Source organism: Centruroides vittatus, unplaced genomic scaffold, assembly GCF_030686945.1.
Source record: "Centruroides vittatus isolate TY-2023 unplaced genomic scaffold, ASM3068694v2 contig_89, whole genome shotgun sequence".
NCBI classification, from domain to species: Eukaryota; Metazoa; Arthropoda; class Arachnida; order Scorpiones; family Buthidae; genus Centruroides; species Centruroides vittatus.
In genome coordinates, this window is record NW_027122580.1 from 231,239 (window position 1) to 249,412 (window position 18,174).

The following is an 18,174-nucleotide window of genomic DNA, read 5'->3' on the forward strand; positions in this document are numbered from 1 at the left end:
GCCTCAATTCTATCATGTACACTGAAAATGGTGACACCCTCGCCTTGTAAAGACATATTTAATTCATTCAGTTTACAACAAATGTCAGCTAAATACGCAAGCTTTTGCAGCCAAATAACATCGGATATACAAGAAAACAAATGAAACGGATGATCAATAAAAAATGCTTGAACTTCAGACTTCAATTCAAACAAACGCGTCAAAACTTTACCACGGGAAAGCCATCTAACTTCTGTGTGAAGTAGTAAAGAAACGTGGAAACTTCCAAAATCCTCACAAAGCGTACGGAATAGACGGCAATTTGTAGCACGCGATTTTATAAAGTTCACAATTTTCACAGCATCACTTAAAGTAGTAGATAACTCTGCAGGAATACGCTTACATACTAAAGCTTGTCTATGAATACAACAGAGTCCATTGAATTTTCTCGTTGATCTTCTTCACCCGTGCCACAAAACCAGAAAAATTTACTGTCATTGATTTTGCACCATCTGTACACACACCCACACAATAAGACCAGCTTATTCCATTCTTTTCAAAATACCCATTGATCATATCGAAAATCGCTTCTCCAGTTGTGTAGGTTTTCAAAGGTTTTGCAAATAGTACATCTTCTTGAACAATATTCGTAAAAAGATATCTAACGTAGACAAGCAAGACTGCGGCATTTGTTACACCCGTCGATTTGTCAAGTTGAATTGCAAAATAATTCAATTTTATTCTTTTTAGAAGTTCGTTCTCCACATAATTAGCCAAGTCGTCAATTCTACGCGACACCGTGTTGTTTGATAAGGGAACTAGCTCAATTTTCTTTGCTGCCTTTTCCCCAAGCATACATTTGGCGATATCTTTCACACATGGTCCAATTAAATTTTCTGCTATTGTATGCGCTTGTCCAGATCTTGCAGTTCTATAACTTACTCGAAATGGTGCTTCAAGGGCCATTTTACTATCTTCGTTTGAAGTCAAGAAAGAAGAAAGGCTACACTTTTTGATATCTGCTAATTTTCTTTTGAAATATTCAAGAGGTTTATCTTTGTGTGTCGGATGTTTTGTTTCAATATGTCTACGAAAAAGTGATGGTTTTAAACTGCTGTTGGCAAGAACTTCGTTACATATAACACAAAGCGGTTTAGGTTCCGACTCATCCCCAGTAAAATGAAAACCCAATTGTAGATAGTCGCTGTAATATTTTCGCTTTTTCCCTTTTCTATCATCATTTCCTTTGCTTTTTGTCTGGTGAAACGGTACCTCACTACAGCTTTCAGTACTATCATCTCGATTATCATGTCTCGTTTCTAAACGACCCGTTTTTAACAATCGATCCATAATAAAAATAAGCTATAATAATAATTAAATTAATAATTATTAAATCATTTACACGAGAACTTGACAGTCACAGTATCACTATCACTCAAGCTTTACAAGTGCTAAGCCTATGTATGAACGTCGGTTAATACAACACTACTCTCCCAGTTTCCGGTTGTGAACAAGTATTTAATTCTAAAATCTGTAGTAAACTGCCTTAATTTGATATTTATTTCCAATTGTATTGTAAAAAAAATATTACATAGAAGGGAAAACTGCTGCAATGATTTTAAATATAAAGCAGAACATGATACTAATCACATTGATAAAATGTTTTAAATATAAATAAATGTTTGTAGTAAAAAGAGAATAGTATTTGATTACTTGAATAAGAGGAATAAATTATAATGTATAAAATTGTTGATATAATTTGATATTGATGAAGTAATTTTGAAAAACAAATAAAGAAAAAAGAAATGAAAATATTGAAATTTATTATAGATTTCTTAACAAACAGGCAGCGAACAATCTGTTTTACAGTGGGTGTGTTCTTTAATTTTTGTGTTTTTGTTTTGTTTTGTTTTTGCTTTTGATTTTAATGGCGTTTTAAAAAATCCGCCATTACAATATTATTTTCGCGAACCCCTGGGGGTTCGCGAACCACCGGTTGGGAATCACTGCTCTAGAGGAAGATCTCCGCATACACACAAACTTATTGATGACTAATCTTGCAGTGTCCTCTGAAACTAGCAGATCTAGTTTAATCTCTAGTTTAAATGATGAATGCAGATCTCCAAATCATTATGAAATATTGTCTTACTGAGTGGCTTACATCAAGAAACAAGCTTGACTGTCAATTAAAACCTTACTTTAATATACGTCAAGAACTACATGTCATCAATGGTTTGTTGTTTAAAGGTTGTCTACTTGTAATTCCTTTAAGTCTTCGTTCCAAAATATTAGACATTATTCATGAAGGTCATTTAGGCATCGAAAAATGCCAAAGACAAGCAAGAAGTGTTGTATATTGGCCAAACTTAAATGTTGATATAAAAAACAAAGTAGAGCAATGTCACGCCTGCATTAAATTTAGAAGAGCAAACAATAAAGAGCCTCTTATTCCACATGAGCATGTCAACCTGCCATGGCAAAAAGTAGGCATAGATTTTTTTATTATAATATTATTACTTATTTGCTAGTCATAGACTATTTTTCTAAATATTTTGAATTAGTCTCAGTCAGTTCTAATAATGTTAAACTGGTCATAACAAATCTAAAAGCAATCTTTTCACATCATGGAATTCCTACAGTCATTGTTTGTGATAATGGTCCACCTTTTAATTCAGAGGAATTTAGGTTATTCCTAAAGTGTTGGGACATAACTCACAGAACATCAAGTCCACACTATCCCAAGAGCAATGGTCTTGTCGAAAGAGCTGTTGGCACTATTAAACATCTTTTTAATAAGTGTCGTGAAAATAATTCAGATCCATACATTGCAATGCTCTAATATAGAAATACGCCTTTGCCTTGTGGATATTCTCCAGCACAACTTCTGATGTCTAGAGCACTGAGAATGAAACTCCCTGTCAGCGAAACTGTGTTGAGGCCAAGAGTCATAGATATACAACACTACAATAAAATCCATGCAGAAGTGAGTAAAGCAAAAACCTATTATGACCAGCACACTAAAGTCTTATCTCTTTTAAAGGAAGGTGATGAAGTATACTATAGAAAGAGTCCAAAAGAACCTTGGTCACCTGCTTCTGTTGTCAAAGTTGGTCCTATGCCTAGAACATGTCATTACAACACCAGATGAAATTCACTACAGAAGAAACAGACATCATTTATTGAAGACTCCTAGAACAACAGAAATGCCAACTTGGAAAATAAAAGATACAGTTAACAGCATGCCTATATCTAGTCCAATTACTCCTGAGCAGGTGAACAGTCAAACAGAACCTGACAAAATAACTGAACCTGTCTCAGCACAACCTCGTGTTCGGACAACCGGCTCTGGCAGGCAGTTAAATAAGCCTCACAGATTTTTCTTTACTGAGAATGACGAAAGTCCACAAAATTTGTAAACATACTATATTGTTAATGTTTGTATTTTCATAAAAAAAGAGGGACATGTTACGATATGTACTGGTGGCAACACCAGCGACCAACGAGAGCATCAATCATCAGTCGTCTGTCATATAACCTACTGTGTGTGTGTCCACTTGTAATGTATTTGATAGTTTTAATAAATAGTTCTTAAACTTTACTAGTCTTAAAGACAACCAAGATCCAACATTATAACAGTTACCACAATATCATACAGAAAATCTGAGCGCCACAGACAGATGTGGGCTTCGTCCAGTATTACTGCAGTAACACAAAGTGTTGACCAGAGGATGGATACTGTGAGGATACCTCTTACTTTCAACCCCCTCTTGAGGTCTTTACACTGTACCATCGCAAAGAAACGTAATGTTACCCTTAATGCTACAGGAGATGCCCTACTCTGTTTGACATCTTACATAATGGAAAAGACCAATCCAGTATGGAAAGACCACCAGGCATCTATAGCATCCCACTTAAGGATAACCAGTTTAATAGAGATTTGATATACATAGGATCGACTAAACGTTCATTGGGGTTTAGGTTAAAGGAGCATATCTCCAATATACAATGCAATAGATGCACCACCTCACTCTTCACTTACGCCATCGACCAAGAAATTGCGGCGGACTTCACAAGAGCGCAATTAATTGTTACCACATCACACATTGGCCACCTAAAATGGTTAGAGGAGATGGAGATTTTTAAGGCTTATAGCACATCCACATGCATTAATACAAGGGACGAGATTAGCCTTTCCATGGCATGGCAGGCCTTACTACATACGGAGAGATAGCATTAATTAAACCAGTACTGGAAAGATAAACTATTAAAAAACAAAAACCGTAATGTTTCCAGCAATAAAAACTATTTAATAAAAACGTTTTCGACTGTTTTAAACAGCCATCATCAGTTACAACGAACTTAAACAAAAAAGAATGCAGAAAAAATAGAACACAAGCAATACAAATATTTAAAATTCAAAAATAATTCCGAAGTAAAAAATGCCGTCGTATATTAGAAACTAACAAAACTGCGCATGCGCTAAATATCGTAGTAAGAATAAAAATAAAAACAAATAACAAAAATACTTCCGCAAAAATATTTCTATTACAAGAAAAGAAACGTTATGCATTTCGGTAAAACGACTTCCATGCCGTGGATAAAGCATCTGCATCCCTATGGTTAATGCAACCCGTGTTAACGTGGGCTTTGTATATTTCCAACTTTTCTAGATGTTTCAGCATTTGTTTGTTGGTCGTGGCCCTAATAATAGATGCTTTGTCCCAATGAACGTCGACATCTTGATGCTTAGCGAAAGCTGCTAGCACAGTAGAATCTAAGCTCTTATTGATGGAGTATCTATGCTCCTTAAGCCTCTGCTTTAAATGTCTCATAGTTGCACCAACGTATACCAGATCTGTGTTAAATCGGCGATCTTTTAAAGGTATAGAATATACCCCCGTCTTAAAACTCTGGTTTTCTTTCTTCTTGTCGTTTCTTAATAATCGATATACTGTAGGATTACGTCGATACAACACCTTTATGTTGTTATTTCTGGCTACTTTCTTAATCATCGTGTGCAAGAATGGAAAATAATTGAGAATCACTTTTCTTCCTTGATTCATAGGAGGAAGCTGCCGACTTTTTGCCTTCCGAAATTTGTCGATAAGCCCATCAATCTCCTTACCCCGATATCCGTGTTGTAATGCTGTAGTGCGGATGTAACCTAATCCTTGTAGGTGTCAATAACACTGTGCAATGTGTGTAGCACTTTCGCTAAGCATCAAGATGTCGACGTTCATTGGGACAAAGCATCTATTATTAGGGCCACGACCAACAAACAAATGCTGAAACATCTAGAAAAGTTGGAAATATACAAAGCCCACGTTAACACGGGTTGCATTAACCATAGGGATGCAGATGCTTTATCCACGGCATGGAAGTCGTTTTACCGAAATGCATAACGTTTCTTTTCTTGTAATAGAAATATTTTTGCGGAAGTATTTTTGTTATTTGTTTTTATTTTTATTCTTACTACGATATTTAGCGCATGCGCAGTTTTGTTAGTTTCTAATATACGACGGCATTTTTTACTTTGGAATTATTTTTGAATTTTAAATATTTGTATTGCTTGTGTTCTATTTTTTCTGCATTCTTTTTTGTTTAAGTTCGTTGTAACTGATGATGGCTGTTTAAAACAGTCGAAAACGTTTTTATTAAATAGTTTTTTATTGCTGGAAACATTACGGTTTTTGTTTTTTGAGAGATAGCATTCTACTCTTAATTTTTTGGTAAAGAAAAAAACTTGAATGTGTGAGATTATTATCGATGATTTATCTCTCACACACGTGTTTTGTGTATTTTGACCTAACACTCACTACCGTTTGGAGATTGATAGTTAAATTCAACCACTTTTGAACACATCACGTGACACAATGCTCAAACGAACCGGACGTTCGAAACATAAGATCGTTCGGCTTAGTTCAAATTTTCGTATTCAAGTTTGATCCAGCTGATTTTACCTGGAGATGAACCCAGAAGAGGTTAGGAAAACGTTTCTTTTGGATGATTAAACTTTGTACGCACCGGTTAAAGGTTCAAGTAGGTCATATTTTGTTATTTTGAATTATTCTGCTGAAGTTAACGATGACGACTAAATCATTAACAGAAAATTAAAATTGTAATGCCATCTGTTAAAAAAACAACTTTTATATTATTAATTATTATAAAATAGCAAAATGCTTAATTTTAAGGGTACAGAGGAGTTTTATAAAAATTGTAAATGCTAACAACAGGTTAAAAAAAAATCTTTATTAAGTTCTATCAAATAGAAATATGACAGTGACCCCTCTCTATAGCCTTACCCCCTCAACTTTAACCACCAAAATTTAAAAGCATCAACACCCCTTATATACAAGTTATATCCAAATTTCATTTCTTAACCACTACCACATCTTTAGATATTAAATGAAACAGACAATAAATGCAGACACGCAGACACACACACAGAATTTTTTTTACTCCTATCTATCCACCACTTTCCCAGTAAATAATTCACTTCAGTTTTACCAACACCTAATTTTTTGCTGAGTTTAAAATTCATTTATTTTTACAAATGTTTTCAACCTATTTACTATAGGCCATCATCAGGTTTACTATAAATGTTCCAAAATAGAATGTATCTTTTTTGAACATTTTAAATTATTTTCAAATTTTAAAAATGTAAGTTTAAAAGAAATTGAAAGTAGTATGTATATTAAATAAATAAACAAATAAAACATAGTATACACAGCTAACTATAAAGAAACATACTTTAATGGTTTTTAAGTTGCTTTAAGAAAAACGACTGGGACTTAAAAACCCTTAAAGCATGTTTCTTTATAGTTAGCTGTGTTTACTATTTTTATTTGGTTATTTATTTTATACACACACTTCTTTCAATTTCTTTTAAAATTAAATTATTTTTGAATTTTAAAAATGTAAAATGTTCAAAAAAGATACATTCTATTTTGAAACGTTTACGGGTACTCCTCACTTTATGACCTATCTGCTTAACGACCATTCGCACTTACGACCAATCAAGTTTCAACCTGCAATTTGAGGAATCCCCTTTCTTAGCTTGAGTGTCGGTAAGTGGCAACTAGTGACATGCACACTGAGCATACTATAATAGGCTTGCTATCTGCTTTTTCAGTCAGTTTCATTCTGACAAGCAGTCACTGTGTAATCTCATTTTTTCCACATATTTGTAACCCCAAAATAATACAGATGTCAACGAAAAGAAAAAGTATGACATCATCTGGAGAAATTGTTAAGAAACGAAGGAAAGCTATTGACCTTGAAATAAAAATAAAAATCATACAAGACTACAAAGCTAATAAAACGGTTAAAGAAATAGCATGTGAATTGAAACTGGCACATTAGACAATTTCAACGATTTTAAAGGAATAAAGTTAAAGTAAAAGAGGCTGTGAAATCATCAACAGGATTTAAAGCCATAACTAGACAGTGAAAAGGTTTTATTCATGAGATGGAGAAATTATTGGCGATCTGGTTTGACAACCAGACGCAAAATAATATGTCGATAAGCCTTTTAATAATTCAAGCTAGGCCCACAGTATCTTTAAGACTTTGAAAGCACGTGAAGGCAAAAAATCGACAATCATTTACAGAAAGCCATGGATGGTTTCAACGGTTTAGACAGACAAATGATAATATGTACATATTATCATTTGTCTGTCTAAACCGTTATATGCACGTCTTTTTATGAATAAATTTGAAGTTTGTGCATAATTTGTATAATTTTACAACAATCCTATATTCCAGGCGCAAGCTCCTCGCTTCTCGACCAATTCGCTTAATGACGTAGTCGTCGGAACAGAACTCTGTCGTAAAGTGAGGAGTACCTGTATAGTAAACCAGACAATGGCCTATAGTAAATAGGTCAGAAATGTTTGTAAAAATAAACAAATTTTAAACTCAGCAAAAAATTAGGTATTGGTAAAATTGAATTTTTTTTACTCTTTTTTTATTTTGGGTTTAGGTCTCAAAATATGACAATTTGCAAAATACCAAGCAGGTCAAATCTGGCCTGATTCTAATACTTTCCCATGTTATATACATAACAAGCCAGGAAAGTAAAAACTGAATCCAAACTAAAGTTTGATCAGTAATTATTGTCACAGCATCAAAATATGTAATTATAATATACTGATATATTAAGATTACACTTGGTAACACCTGAAAATCTTCATTAACACAATTAAAAACTTCAGTAAGGAAGTGTTAAACGTAATTTAAAAAATTATTTTAAATTAAAATGTTTCTTTTAATTACGTTTATCGCCTACTTACTGAAGTTTTTAATTGTGTTAATACAATTGTTGGCATGACATCCAAGCTAAATATTTAGTGTACCTAACAGGATGAAAATCTTCATTTCATTTTATGACAATAAAAAGTGATAATTATGTTTTCATTTAAATTTATAAATTTAATTCATTTTAAATGATGAATCCTCTAAACATCAACCATTTTAGAGGATTCATCATTTAGAGGATTTTAGAATACTCTAAAATTGACAATTTTTACATTATTTGAACATTGAAACATTGGGGATTCCTTCTATTCAAAATTTATTATATATTTAACATCAGATTCATCAAGTATTTAGAAATTAAATAGTAAAATTGTTAAATAATGAATAATATTTTTAAAAATAAAGAGAAGAGTTATCAATATTAGTCATTGAACAAAAGTCAATTTATTTTTAAATTAATCGTACCTAAGGGCAGAGAGAACTTGAGTACACCATCGCTTCCATGCCTATCAAATATATAAAAAACAATTACAAATTTTGTAATCTAAATATAATTTTTTAAATGATACTACATATAAAAATGTTCAATAGTAAAGCAAAACATTTTCTTACAATCAAATTGTACATTAAAAACATTTCTTGGTTGTAAAATACGAGATTTTTTTTTAAATTATAAATCAATATTCTAAACTCTGATTTTTAAAATTAAAAATAAAGTAAATCAATATACATTAAAGGTTATTTAAAAATATCAAATTTCAAAAATTTGTCATTTTGTAATTCTATATTTTACTTTAAAATTTGCATCTTTCTTTCTCAAATTATTATTATGTTGGGTTAAGTGAGAGATACTCGGTTAACACTGGTGACTGTGTACTATGCCGGACCAAAGTCAAGGCAAGTAACCAAAACAGAAATTAGTGAAGTGTATCAGTGTGTGTGTCTGTATTCAGGAATTTTCTCACAATATGACATGTATTCAATATAGTGGCCTTCTGTAGTGTGATGTATGTGTTTCTATTCAATTGTAATGTGTCCAGGCTTTTGTGTAGTGTGTGTGGTATGATGCCTGTAGAAGAGAGAACAACAGGTACAATAAGCACCCTATCCATCCTCCACAGATGCCTTATTTCCTGGGCGAGTTCTGTGTACTTGCTAATTTTTTCAGTGCATGCGTTTTGTATATTGTGAGTGTTTGGAATGGCTATGTCTATAATGTATGTGATTTTATTGTGTTTGTCAATGAGTGTTATGTCTGGTCTGTTGTGGTAAATTGTTTTATCTGTGATTATGGCTCTCTCATAGTACATTTTGTGCGTGTTGTTTTCCAATACTGTCTGTGGAATGTATTTGTAATATGGTTCGTGGATGTCTACTAATTTGTGTTTCCTTGCAAGCTCTTGGTGTATTATATTTGCTACTTGATTATGTCTGTGTAAATAATCTGTTTGTGCCAAGAGCTTGCAACCAGAGGTGATGTGTTGTATAGTTTCTGGCATGATGTGACATTTTCTGCATGTGTCATTTGTTAGTGTTGCATCTTTGAGTATGTGTTTTCTGTAGTTTTTAGTATTTATGACCTGATCCAGTATGGCAATCATGAATCCTTCCGTCTCCCCAAAGAGGCATCCCCGAGCTAACCAGCTGTTTGACGCAGTTTTGTCAACAAAATCATGGGCCAGATCATAAGGATGCCTGCCATGGAGTGCCTTTCGAGCCCACGATTGCTTAATGGTGTCTATGCTTTTTATATGTTGTGTTGTGTCCATATTATGTGAGTGTAAGTTTAATGGTGTGTTATTCGAGTCTGCTAGAGTTACTGCTTTATGTAATTGTGATATTTCTTGTTTTTCATAAAAAAACTCTCGCAGTGACTGTATTTGTTTGTAGTGAAGGTTAACTATGTCAATCAGGTCACGCCCGCCATCTTTACGTGGAAGGATTAATCTTTCTGTGGCGGATTTAGGATGATGTTGTTTATGCTTAGTAAGTGTTGTTCTTGTTTTCCTTTGGAGTTGCTCGAGATCTGTGTGAGTCCAATGTATAACTCCAAAAGAATATGTGAGTACTGGGATGACATATGTGTTTATTGCTTTAACTGTGTGTTTTGCATTTAACTCTGTTCTGAGAATAGCATTTAACCTACTTTGGTATTCTTTAATTAATCTTTGCTTTATTTGTGTATGTTCTGTTAGTTTGGCCTGTTGGAATCCTAAATACTTGTAGAACTCGCCCTCTTCCATGGATTCAATAATGTCTCCATTTCCAAGCGCAAAATCTTCTTTCTTCAGGATTCCTTTTTCTATGTGAACTGTTTTGCATTTATCTAGGCCAAATTCCATTTGTATGTCCTTGGTGTATGAATGTGTGATTTGTAGGAGTTGATGAAGTTGTTTTTGTGTGGATGCATAAAGTTTTATGTCATCCATGTACATGAGATGTGACAGTGTATACTGTGTTGTTTTTTCATGCCTGATATTGTAGCCATATTGCGTGTTGTTTAACATGTTGGATAATGGATTCAAGGCTAGGCAGAACCAGAGAGGACTCAAGGAATCTCCTTGAAAAATTCCTCGCCTAATAAAAATTTGGTTTGTTTGTATGGAAGTGTTACTAACCCTGAGATGTAGTGTTGTTCTCCAGTGCTGCATAGTGTTTTGAAAGAATGCAATGAGTGATGGATGTATTTTGTACATGTGTAGAATATGTAGCAGCCAACTGTGTGGAACACTGTCGAATGCTTTTCTGTAGTCTATATATGCCATGTGTATGTTTCTGTGTTGTTTGTGTGCTTGCCGTAGAATGACTGAATCTATGAGTAACTGTTCTTTGCATCCCTTGTGATTTCTACGGCAACCTTTTTGTTGTTCTGTTAGAATGTCGTGTTCTTCAACATGTTTGTATATTTTGTTTGCATACAAGATGTCAATAATTTGTACAGTGTTGGAAGACATGTAATTGGTCTGTATTGTGTGGGGTCTGTGGTATTGTTGTTTTTAGGTTTCATGTAGGTGATGCCCTGAGTAAGAAAATTTGGCATGTCTTGTGGATTGATGATGATGTGTGTTAGGTGTTTAGCTAGTTCCTGGTGCAGTGATGTAAACTTTTTGTACCAGAAATTGTGAATGTTGTCTACACCAGGTGTCTTCCAGTTGTGTGTTCTGTTAACAGTGTATTGGAAATCACGTATGCTTATTTCAACACAGGGCATAGTTGGTATGTTGTGTAAGTTTTTGTTCTCCTCCTCGATCCAGCCTGCTTCAGCATTGTGCGTGACAGCACTGGACCAAAGAGAAGACCAATATGTTGTGAGTTCTTCTTCTGTTGGTGTGCCACTGTGCTGTGTATCAGTGTTTGCTTTGTTATTAATTTGTCTGTAAAAGAGTTTTTCATTGTTTGTAAATAATTTATTTTGTTGTTTTCGTAGTGTACATGTTTTGTATCGTTTGAGTCTACGTGCTTTGGCAGCAAGTTTTTGTTTTAGTGTATCAATGTATTCTGTAATGCGTGTGTTGTGATGTTCATGTTTTGTGTGTGTTTTTATTTTCTTGAAAATGTTTTTGAGCTGTTTCCTTAATTTGGGTGTTATGTTGTTTTTAGTGTATTGTGTCAGCCTGCCTAATTGCTGTCTAATGTCATTTATTTGTGTTTCTATTCTTCTCTGCCAGGCAGGCTTGTGATAGAATTGTGTTTTCTGTGTATTTGTCTGTGATTGTACTTTCAGTCCATGGTGTGTCACTACTGTGACTGCCCCAGCATAAACTAATGTATGAATGTCTGCGAGTGTAGAAATTGAATGAATGTAGTGTGGTAGTAAGTGAGTGTTTACATAATTTAGTGTTTTTCCTACTTCCTTCGACGTGTTGATTTTTGGTATTCGTGGTCTTTGTGTGGGATCTGTGCCTGTATATTTAGTGAGTGTTTCCTGAAATATAAGTGAGAGCGTATTAACTAAATCCATGTCTATGTTATCAGTGATGGATGAGGAAGTGTCTGTAGTATCATTAGTGCTAATTGTTGTATGTGTGTTATTATCAATGCTTGTTACTGGATTATCCTGACAGGTTACATGATCTTCATTAATGTTAGATGTTTCTGTCTGTTGATGTATTTGATCAGCAACCTGTTGTTTGAAAAGTTCAAGTGTTGTTTGTGGAATAAGGTTGTTGTGTATAATTGTTCTTTTTTGATCAACAACCCTTTGTTTGGTGACAGTGAGATGAGGATACTGTTGTGTGAATCTATGGTATAGTTGTTGTCTGTATGCTGTCATGTTTGTTTCGAGTTTTGTGATCGTGTACTAAGTACGGATGATAAACTCATTCATTTCTACTGTCCATTTCATCCGTTGGCGTGGTTTTCCAGCCTTTGTGGTCTGTGGATGCATTGCCACAGAAACACGAAGGCTGGGTTGGTTCCTCACATCTGTTGAGGGCATTGCAGTAGCCATGCTTGGGCCGGTGCTGCTTTCGCCACTGGTAACCAGAGGAGACTGTGGCCTATTTTTCGAACGTGAGCCTCTGCCTAACTCACGAACGCAGACCTTGTTAACCCGGGCGACGTCCGAGCCGGTATCACATTTGGATCTGGTTACTACCATAATACGTATCTCCACAGAATGTGGGTGTGTGGTCACTCTTAGCTTCATTTCTCCCCATAGACCTTACTGGCATGGGTGTCCCTACCAGGAGCTTGTGCTCCAGCCTGCATTGCCCTATGGATCAGTAAAATTACTGGGCTCTCCCACCACGACCAGGTGGTGACCATGGGAGAGATATTATTATTATTATTATTATTATATTCAAAATATTACAAAGATTACTGATTTTTATAATTAAAAACTTACTTGATTTACACTAAATGAAATTAAATAAACAATATTTCTATTTATTGAATTTACAGAATAAAATTGCATTTTTGATATATGAAAGTATATAAATCTGAAAGTTGAAATATCTGAAATGACAAATTCTTAAAACAATAAGAAGGATAGTAACAGTTAAATGCTGTTAGAATGATGATGATAATTTCAAGAAATAATATAAGAAATATATACAAATGAATGCATGCATGTATGCATGTATGTATGTATACATACATAAATGTAATTATAAGTACAATCAAACTTACATATAACAAAGTTGCTAAATCAGTTATAGGGAAACTTCATTATACAAAAATTACATGTTTTGGTAAATAAAGAATAATTTTAACGTAATTCGTTCATTTTTTACATTACTTAAATTAATATAAATGTAACATACAGTAATAATGTAATATAAACGTAAATTTACTTAAAATTAAAACATTTATGTGCTAAAATACTTACAACTTATCCTCACTTCCTCAGTGGTTTACTTACAACTAAAATACACACCAGAACACTTGCTGAGCTTACTGCAATTTAATATTCAAATGCTTTCAGCCTATTCTTATAGGCCATAATCAGGAAATTACAGTTCCACAAACAAACACAAAGCTTTTGAATACTCGTGAAATTTAAAGTTTTTGAAAATTTTTACAAAATTATTACATTAAACAGTTAAATATCAAATAAACAACAAATTACTAATACATTATATAACAAAACAACTGTAAAAATAAAATACTATATCAAAAATATATTAAACTAGTTAAAGCATAACTGCCATATCCTTTTACGGGTTTTTAACTCCCATTTCTTTTTCTATTACGTATTTCCAGACCATTGGGAGAGCATTGGTGTCTTTTGCATTTAAGCAATTATTGTTCACTTTACTCTTATATATTTCTATTTTCTCCATACCCGACACAATCATCAGAGAGTGGACTGCCCTAACTATTCTTGCTTCATCCCACTTCACGTTCGCTCCTTCTGTTTGTGCCATGACTGCCAAAACGGTGTTATTATGTCCTTTATTCACATCACATTTGTGCTCTCTTATATGTGTTGCCAAGTTTCTTCTAGTGATCCCAACATAATCTTTTGTCACTCCCAATTGCTGATTCTCAAAAGGAATTTTATAGACCCCGGTTTTATCTTGCATTCTTACTTTGTCTTTATCATTCCTTAGCAGTCTGTATATGTTTGGTGCTCTTTTATATACCGTTCTCATGTTTTTATATCTACATAATTCTTCCATCACTCCCTCCATTCTCCTACTGTATGTGAACTTGTTGATACTATCCCTCCTATTATCTAATCTGCTTCCATGTTGTCTGTAACTCTTGATCAATTCTTTGATTGCAGTTGTTCTGAATCCCAAACCTTTTGCCACTTTCTTGATTCTGCTTATCTCCCTAAGTCGATCTTGTACATTAGTGCAATGCAAGAATGCTCTTTTAATAAGCACCTTGAACGCCGATATCGTATACCTAAACGGATCATTTGACCACGCTGGTATGTACAGTGGCGCAAGCATGGGTTTTAAGTACACAGCCATTTGTATACTACCCATTTTAAACTGTATACTAATGTCTAAAAAATGTAGATGCATACGGCTTTTGTGTTCCAGCTTTAGCCTTAATCCGTGACGATTGTCGTTTATTGCAATTAAAAATTCTTCAATCCTTCGTTTGTCCTTCCAAATGTTTGTTTGTGCTGACAAAAAGGTATTTCCAATGTCCATACACAGGATTCACATACCAGTGGAGTGCGGTGCATTAAAGAACAGGTTCCAAGAGGCATGTTTACGTAAATCAATTAGGTTTATAAAAAACAAAAAATATGGAATCTTAAAGGAGTTCATTGAATTGGAAAACACTGTGTACCAGGGAAATCCGGAATGATTAAAAGAGATCAACTGTAGGGCAGCGAGGCTAGCGGAATGAGTAAAGAATACGCTGTAAGGAAGTATTGCAAAAAAAATAGCATGGATTTTAAAGAAACAACCTCCCAAGGAACAAAAAAGTAATATAACACCATACATCCTTTGGAACCAGATTAAGGTACCATAAACTGTAGAGAAAGTGTTAAGGAATGGGCCCAGTTATGTTTGAAACGACAAGGGCAATTGGGAAACTACAATAGCTAAAATGGAAAGAGGGATGGCCAGTCTTAATGAGGTTGAAAGAGATTATTTTAGATGGAAGACGGTTGGTTGGTTGGTTGGTTAGTAATAGTTTTTTGGCACAAGGGTCACACAGGCCAAGCTGCGCCACAACACATGGTATAAATAAATACATAAATAAATAACAATAATAAATAGAATAAAATAAAACAACAGAAAAGAACAAAAAACATAGAACCAATAACAAAAATATATAACAATTAAAATGTGTATAGCAACAAGGTGTAAATATAAATAAATAAACAACTAAATCTGTTTATAAATATTTGTGACTTTTAAAAAGTTCAATAATTTATCAACATTTGGCCTCTGGCCCAAAATCTCTTTAAAACTTGTATTTCCAAAATGCTGCCTACGAATCCTTTCAGAGGCAGTGCAATTGCTCAGTATGTGCTTAACACTTACAGTACAATTGCAATACTGACACACGGGCTGGTCATCACCCTTCAGAAGGTATTGATGAGTCAGTCGAGTATGTCCAATTCTCAAACGAGTAAGAATTGTAAGGAACCAAGTCCGAGCGTTATTTTTATTTACTTTTATTTTTGCTTGTGATCTCATTCAGAATTGTGACGTCACCTCACACTATAAATCCCGAGTCTCGAGTGAAGACGAAGAGGTGAATTCCGGATAGCAACGAGTTTTGGTGAGCTTCGTATCAGTGAACGAGAGAGGCGTCCGATAGGATCAAATAGTTCCAAGGCAATTTTGAAGTTATTCGAAGTGTGGATCGACGATTATAGGAAGTCTTGAGAGTTTGAGGAATAGGTTCCTAGTATATTGAGGTGACGGTTAGGATCCGTAATTTGTAAGCATTATTGTTTATAAGTTAAGTCTTTGATTTTGTCGGATTCCAAAGGGGAATAGAATTAAGTTAGAAATAGATTGAATTGAGTATGGTTGGGGTGATTCTTACTGAATTTCATTGAATAAATTATTGTTTGATTTTTACTAAATACTGTATATAGTTTATTGCTAGAAGATTAATTAAATATTTGATTTTGTTATTGACAAACCTTGTCATTATTTAATTCGGTGCACGCTTAAAGTCCAGGTCTGGCACGCTAACGCAAATCCGCGTAAAGTACCCGTTAGGGAACGGTTATTTCCGGCACACAGTAGTGTCGATAATCGTTGGAAGAGTCGGAAACTAAAACAGTACTTTACAGAATGACCTCAAATTTCCTGTCATAGGGTTTCTTCTGTGTCCAATTTTCTATCATAGGTTTGATCTCATGTAGTTTATTGTGAACTTGTGCGTTCCACACATTTTGCCATCTCTCCTCTAGTCGTTTTTTAACGACTAGCTTCAAGTCACCTCCTTCAATATGCATTGTATGCTGAGAAGGACTTGCTGACTTTGCAGCTGTGTCAGCTTCTTCAATTCCTCTTATACCTACATGGCCTGGGACCCAACAAAATTTTATAGAGAAATTCCTCGCAAAAAGATGGCAAATCAGCTTACGAATTTTAATCACTATAGAGTGAGAACTAGGTTCATACGAGATCAAAGCCTGAAGTGCACTAACTGAGTCAGTGTAAATCACGCAGCAACGATGACCTTTCCTATTTATATACTTTAGGGCTAAATAAATAGCATGCAACTCCGCAGTAAAAATGGAAGAATTCAGTGCTATTTTTTCTGCCACAATTTCATCCTGGCAAACAAAGGCTAAGCCAACATAGTCATCCGATTTAGATCCATCAGTGTATATAGGAATTAAATTCCTGTCACAATGTTGAATTTCTGCGAAGTGCTGTCTATAGACGTAGTCTGGGATGGTTTCTTTTGGGAACTGCTTTAAGCTTAAATCACCATTTATCACTGGGATTAACCAAGGTGAAATACTATTAACCTCAACCTGTGAAATGTTGCTTGTGTCCAGGTCAATCAAGCTGCTTACATTCTCCATTCTAATGTCAAATGTAGGGACACAACTTGAACGAGCTGCAAATAGTCTTTTCAGCTGTGTATCTGAACAGTCAGCTGAAAGTTTATTCTGAGATCTCTGTTTAATGTAATAGAAAAGAGATAACTGTTCTCTCCTAAGAGATAGTGGAGGCTCATGAGCATCCACATACAAACTTTGAACAGGAGAAGTTCGAAAAGCACCAGTGCACAAACGCAATGCTTGATGATGAATTGGATCCAGCATCTGAAGAGTAGATTCTCGCGCAGAGCCATATACAATGCATCCGTAATCCAGCTTAGAGCGAACAAGGGCCCTATAAATCCTGAGCATAGAACATTTGTCTGCTCCCCAAGATGAGCAGCAGAGTACCTTTAAAAGGTTCAGAGCTTTTAAACATCTACTCTTCAAATTGCGCAAGTGTGGCAGGAACGTCAATTTATGGTCGAACACAACACCAAGAAACTTAGCCTCATTGACCATTGGGATTTTCACTCCATTTAGGTAAATTTCGGGATCCAGGTGCAAACCACGCCTTCGGCAAAAATGGATGCACGAGGTCTTCTCTACATTAAAATTAAAACCATTGGTCTTGGACCAATTGTCTATGCGATTTAGGGAGGTTTGCAGTTGTCTCTCAATAAAACTCATATTACTAGACTGACAGGAGATCTGAAAGTCATCCACATACAGAGAGTGTTTCACACTGGAAGGATGACACTTAGCTATGCTGTTAATTTTAATTAGGAACAGAGTCACACTCAAAATAGAACCTTGAGGAACACCTTCTTCTTGTGTGTAAAGCCTAGATAAAGTTGTGCCCATCCTGACTTGGAATCTTCTATTCCGTAGAAAGTTTTTTATAAAAATTGGCAGATTACCCCGCAATCCGAATTGATGCAGATCACGGAGTATTCCGTATCGCCAGCAGCGATCGTAGGCCTTCTCTATATCGAAAGACACAGACACTAAGTGCTGTC

At 34.7% G+C, this 18,174-nt stretch overlaps 1 protein-coding gene across 1 annotated transcript in view; it reads right to left on the bottom strand.

The window, feature by feature from the left end:
* The window catches only part of Madm (MLF1-adaptor molecule), a 115,291-nt gene that overhangs the window by 55,349 nt on the left and 41,768 nt on the right, over nt 1-18,174 (bottom strand). Inside the window, exon 4 of the mRNA XM_067280668.1 lies at nt 8,701-8,741. Within this exon, the coding sequence (XP_067136769.1) occupies nt 8,701-8,741 (41 nt within the window). The remainder of the gene's footprint in view (nt 1-8,700; nt 8,742-18,174) is intronic.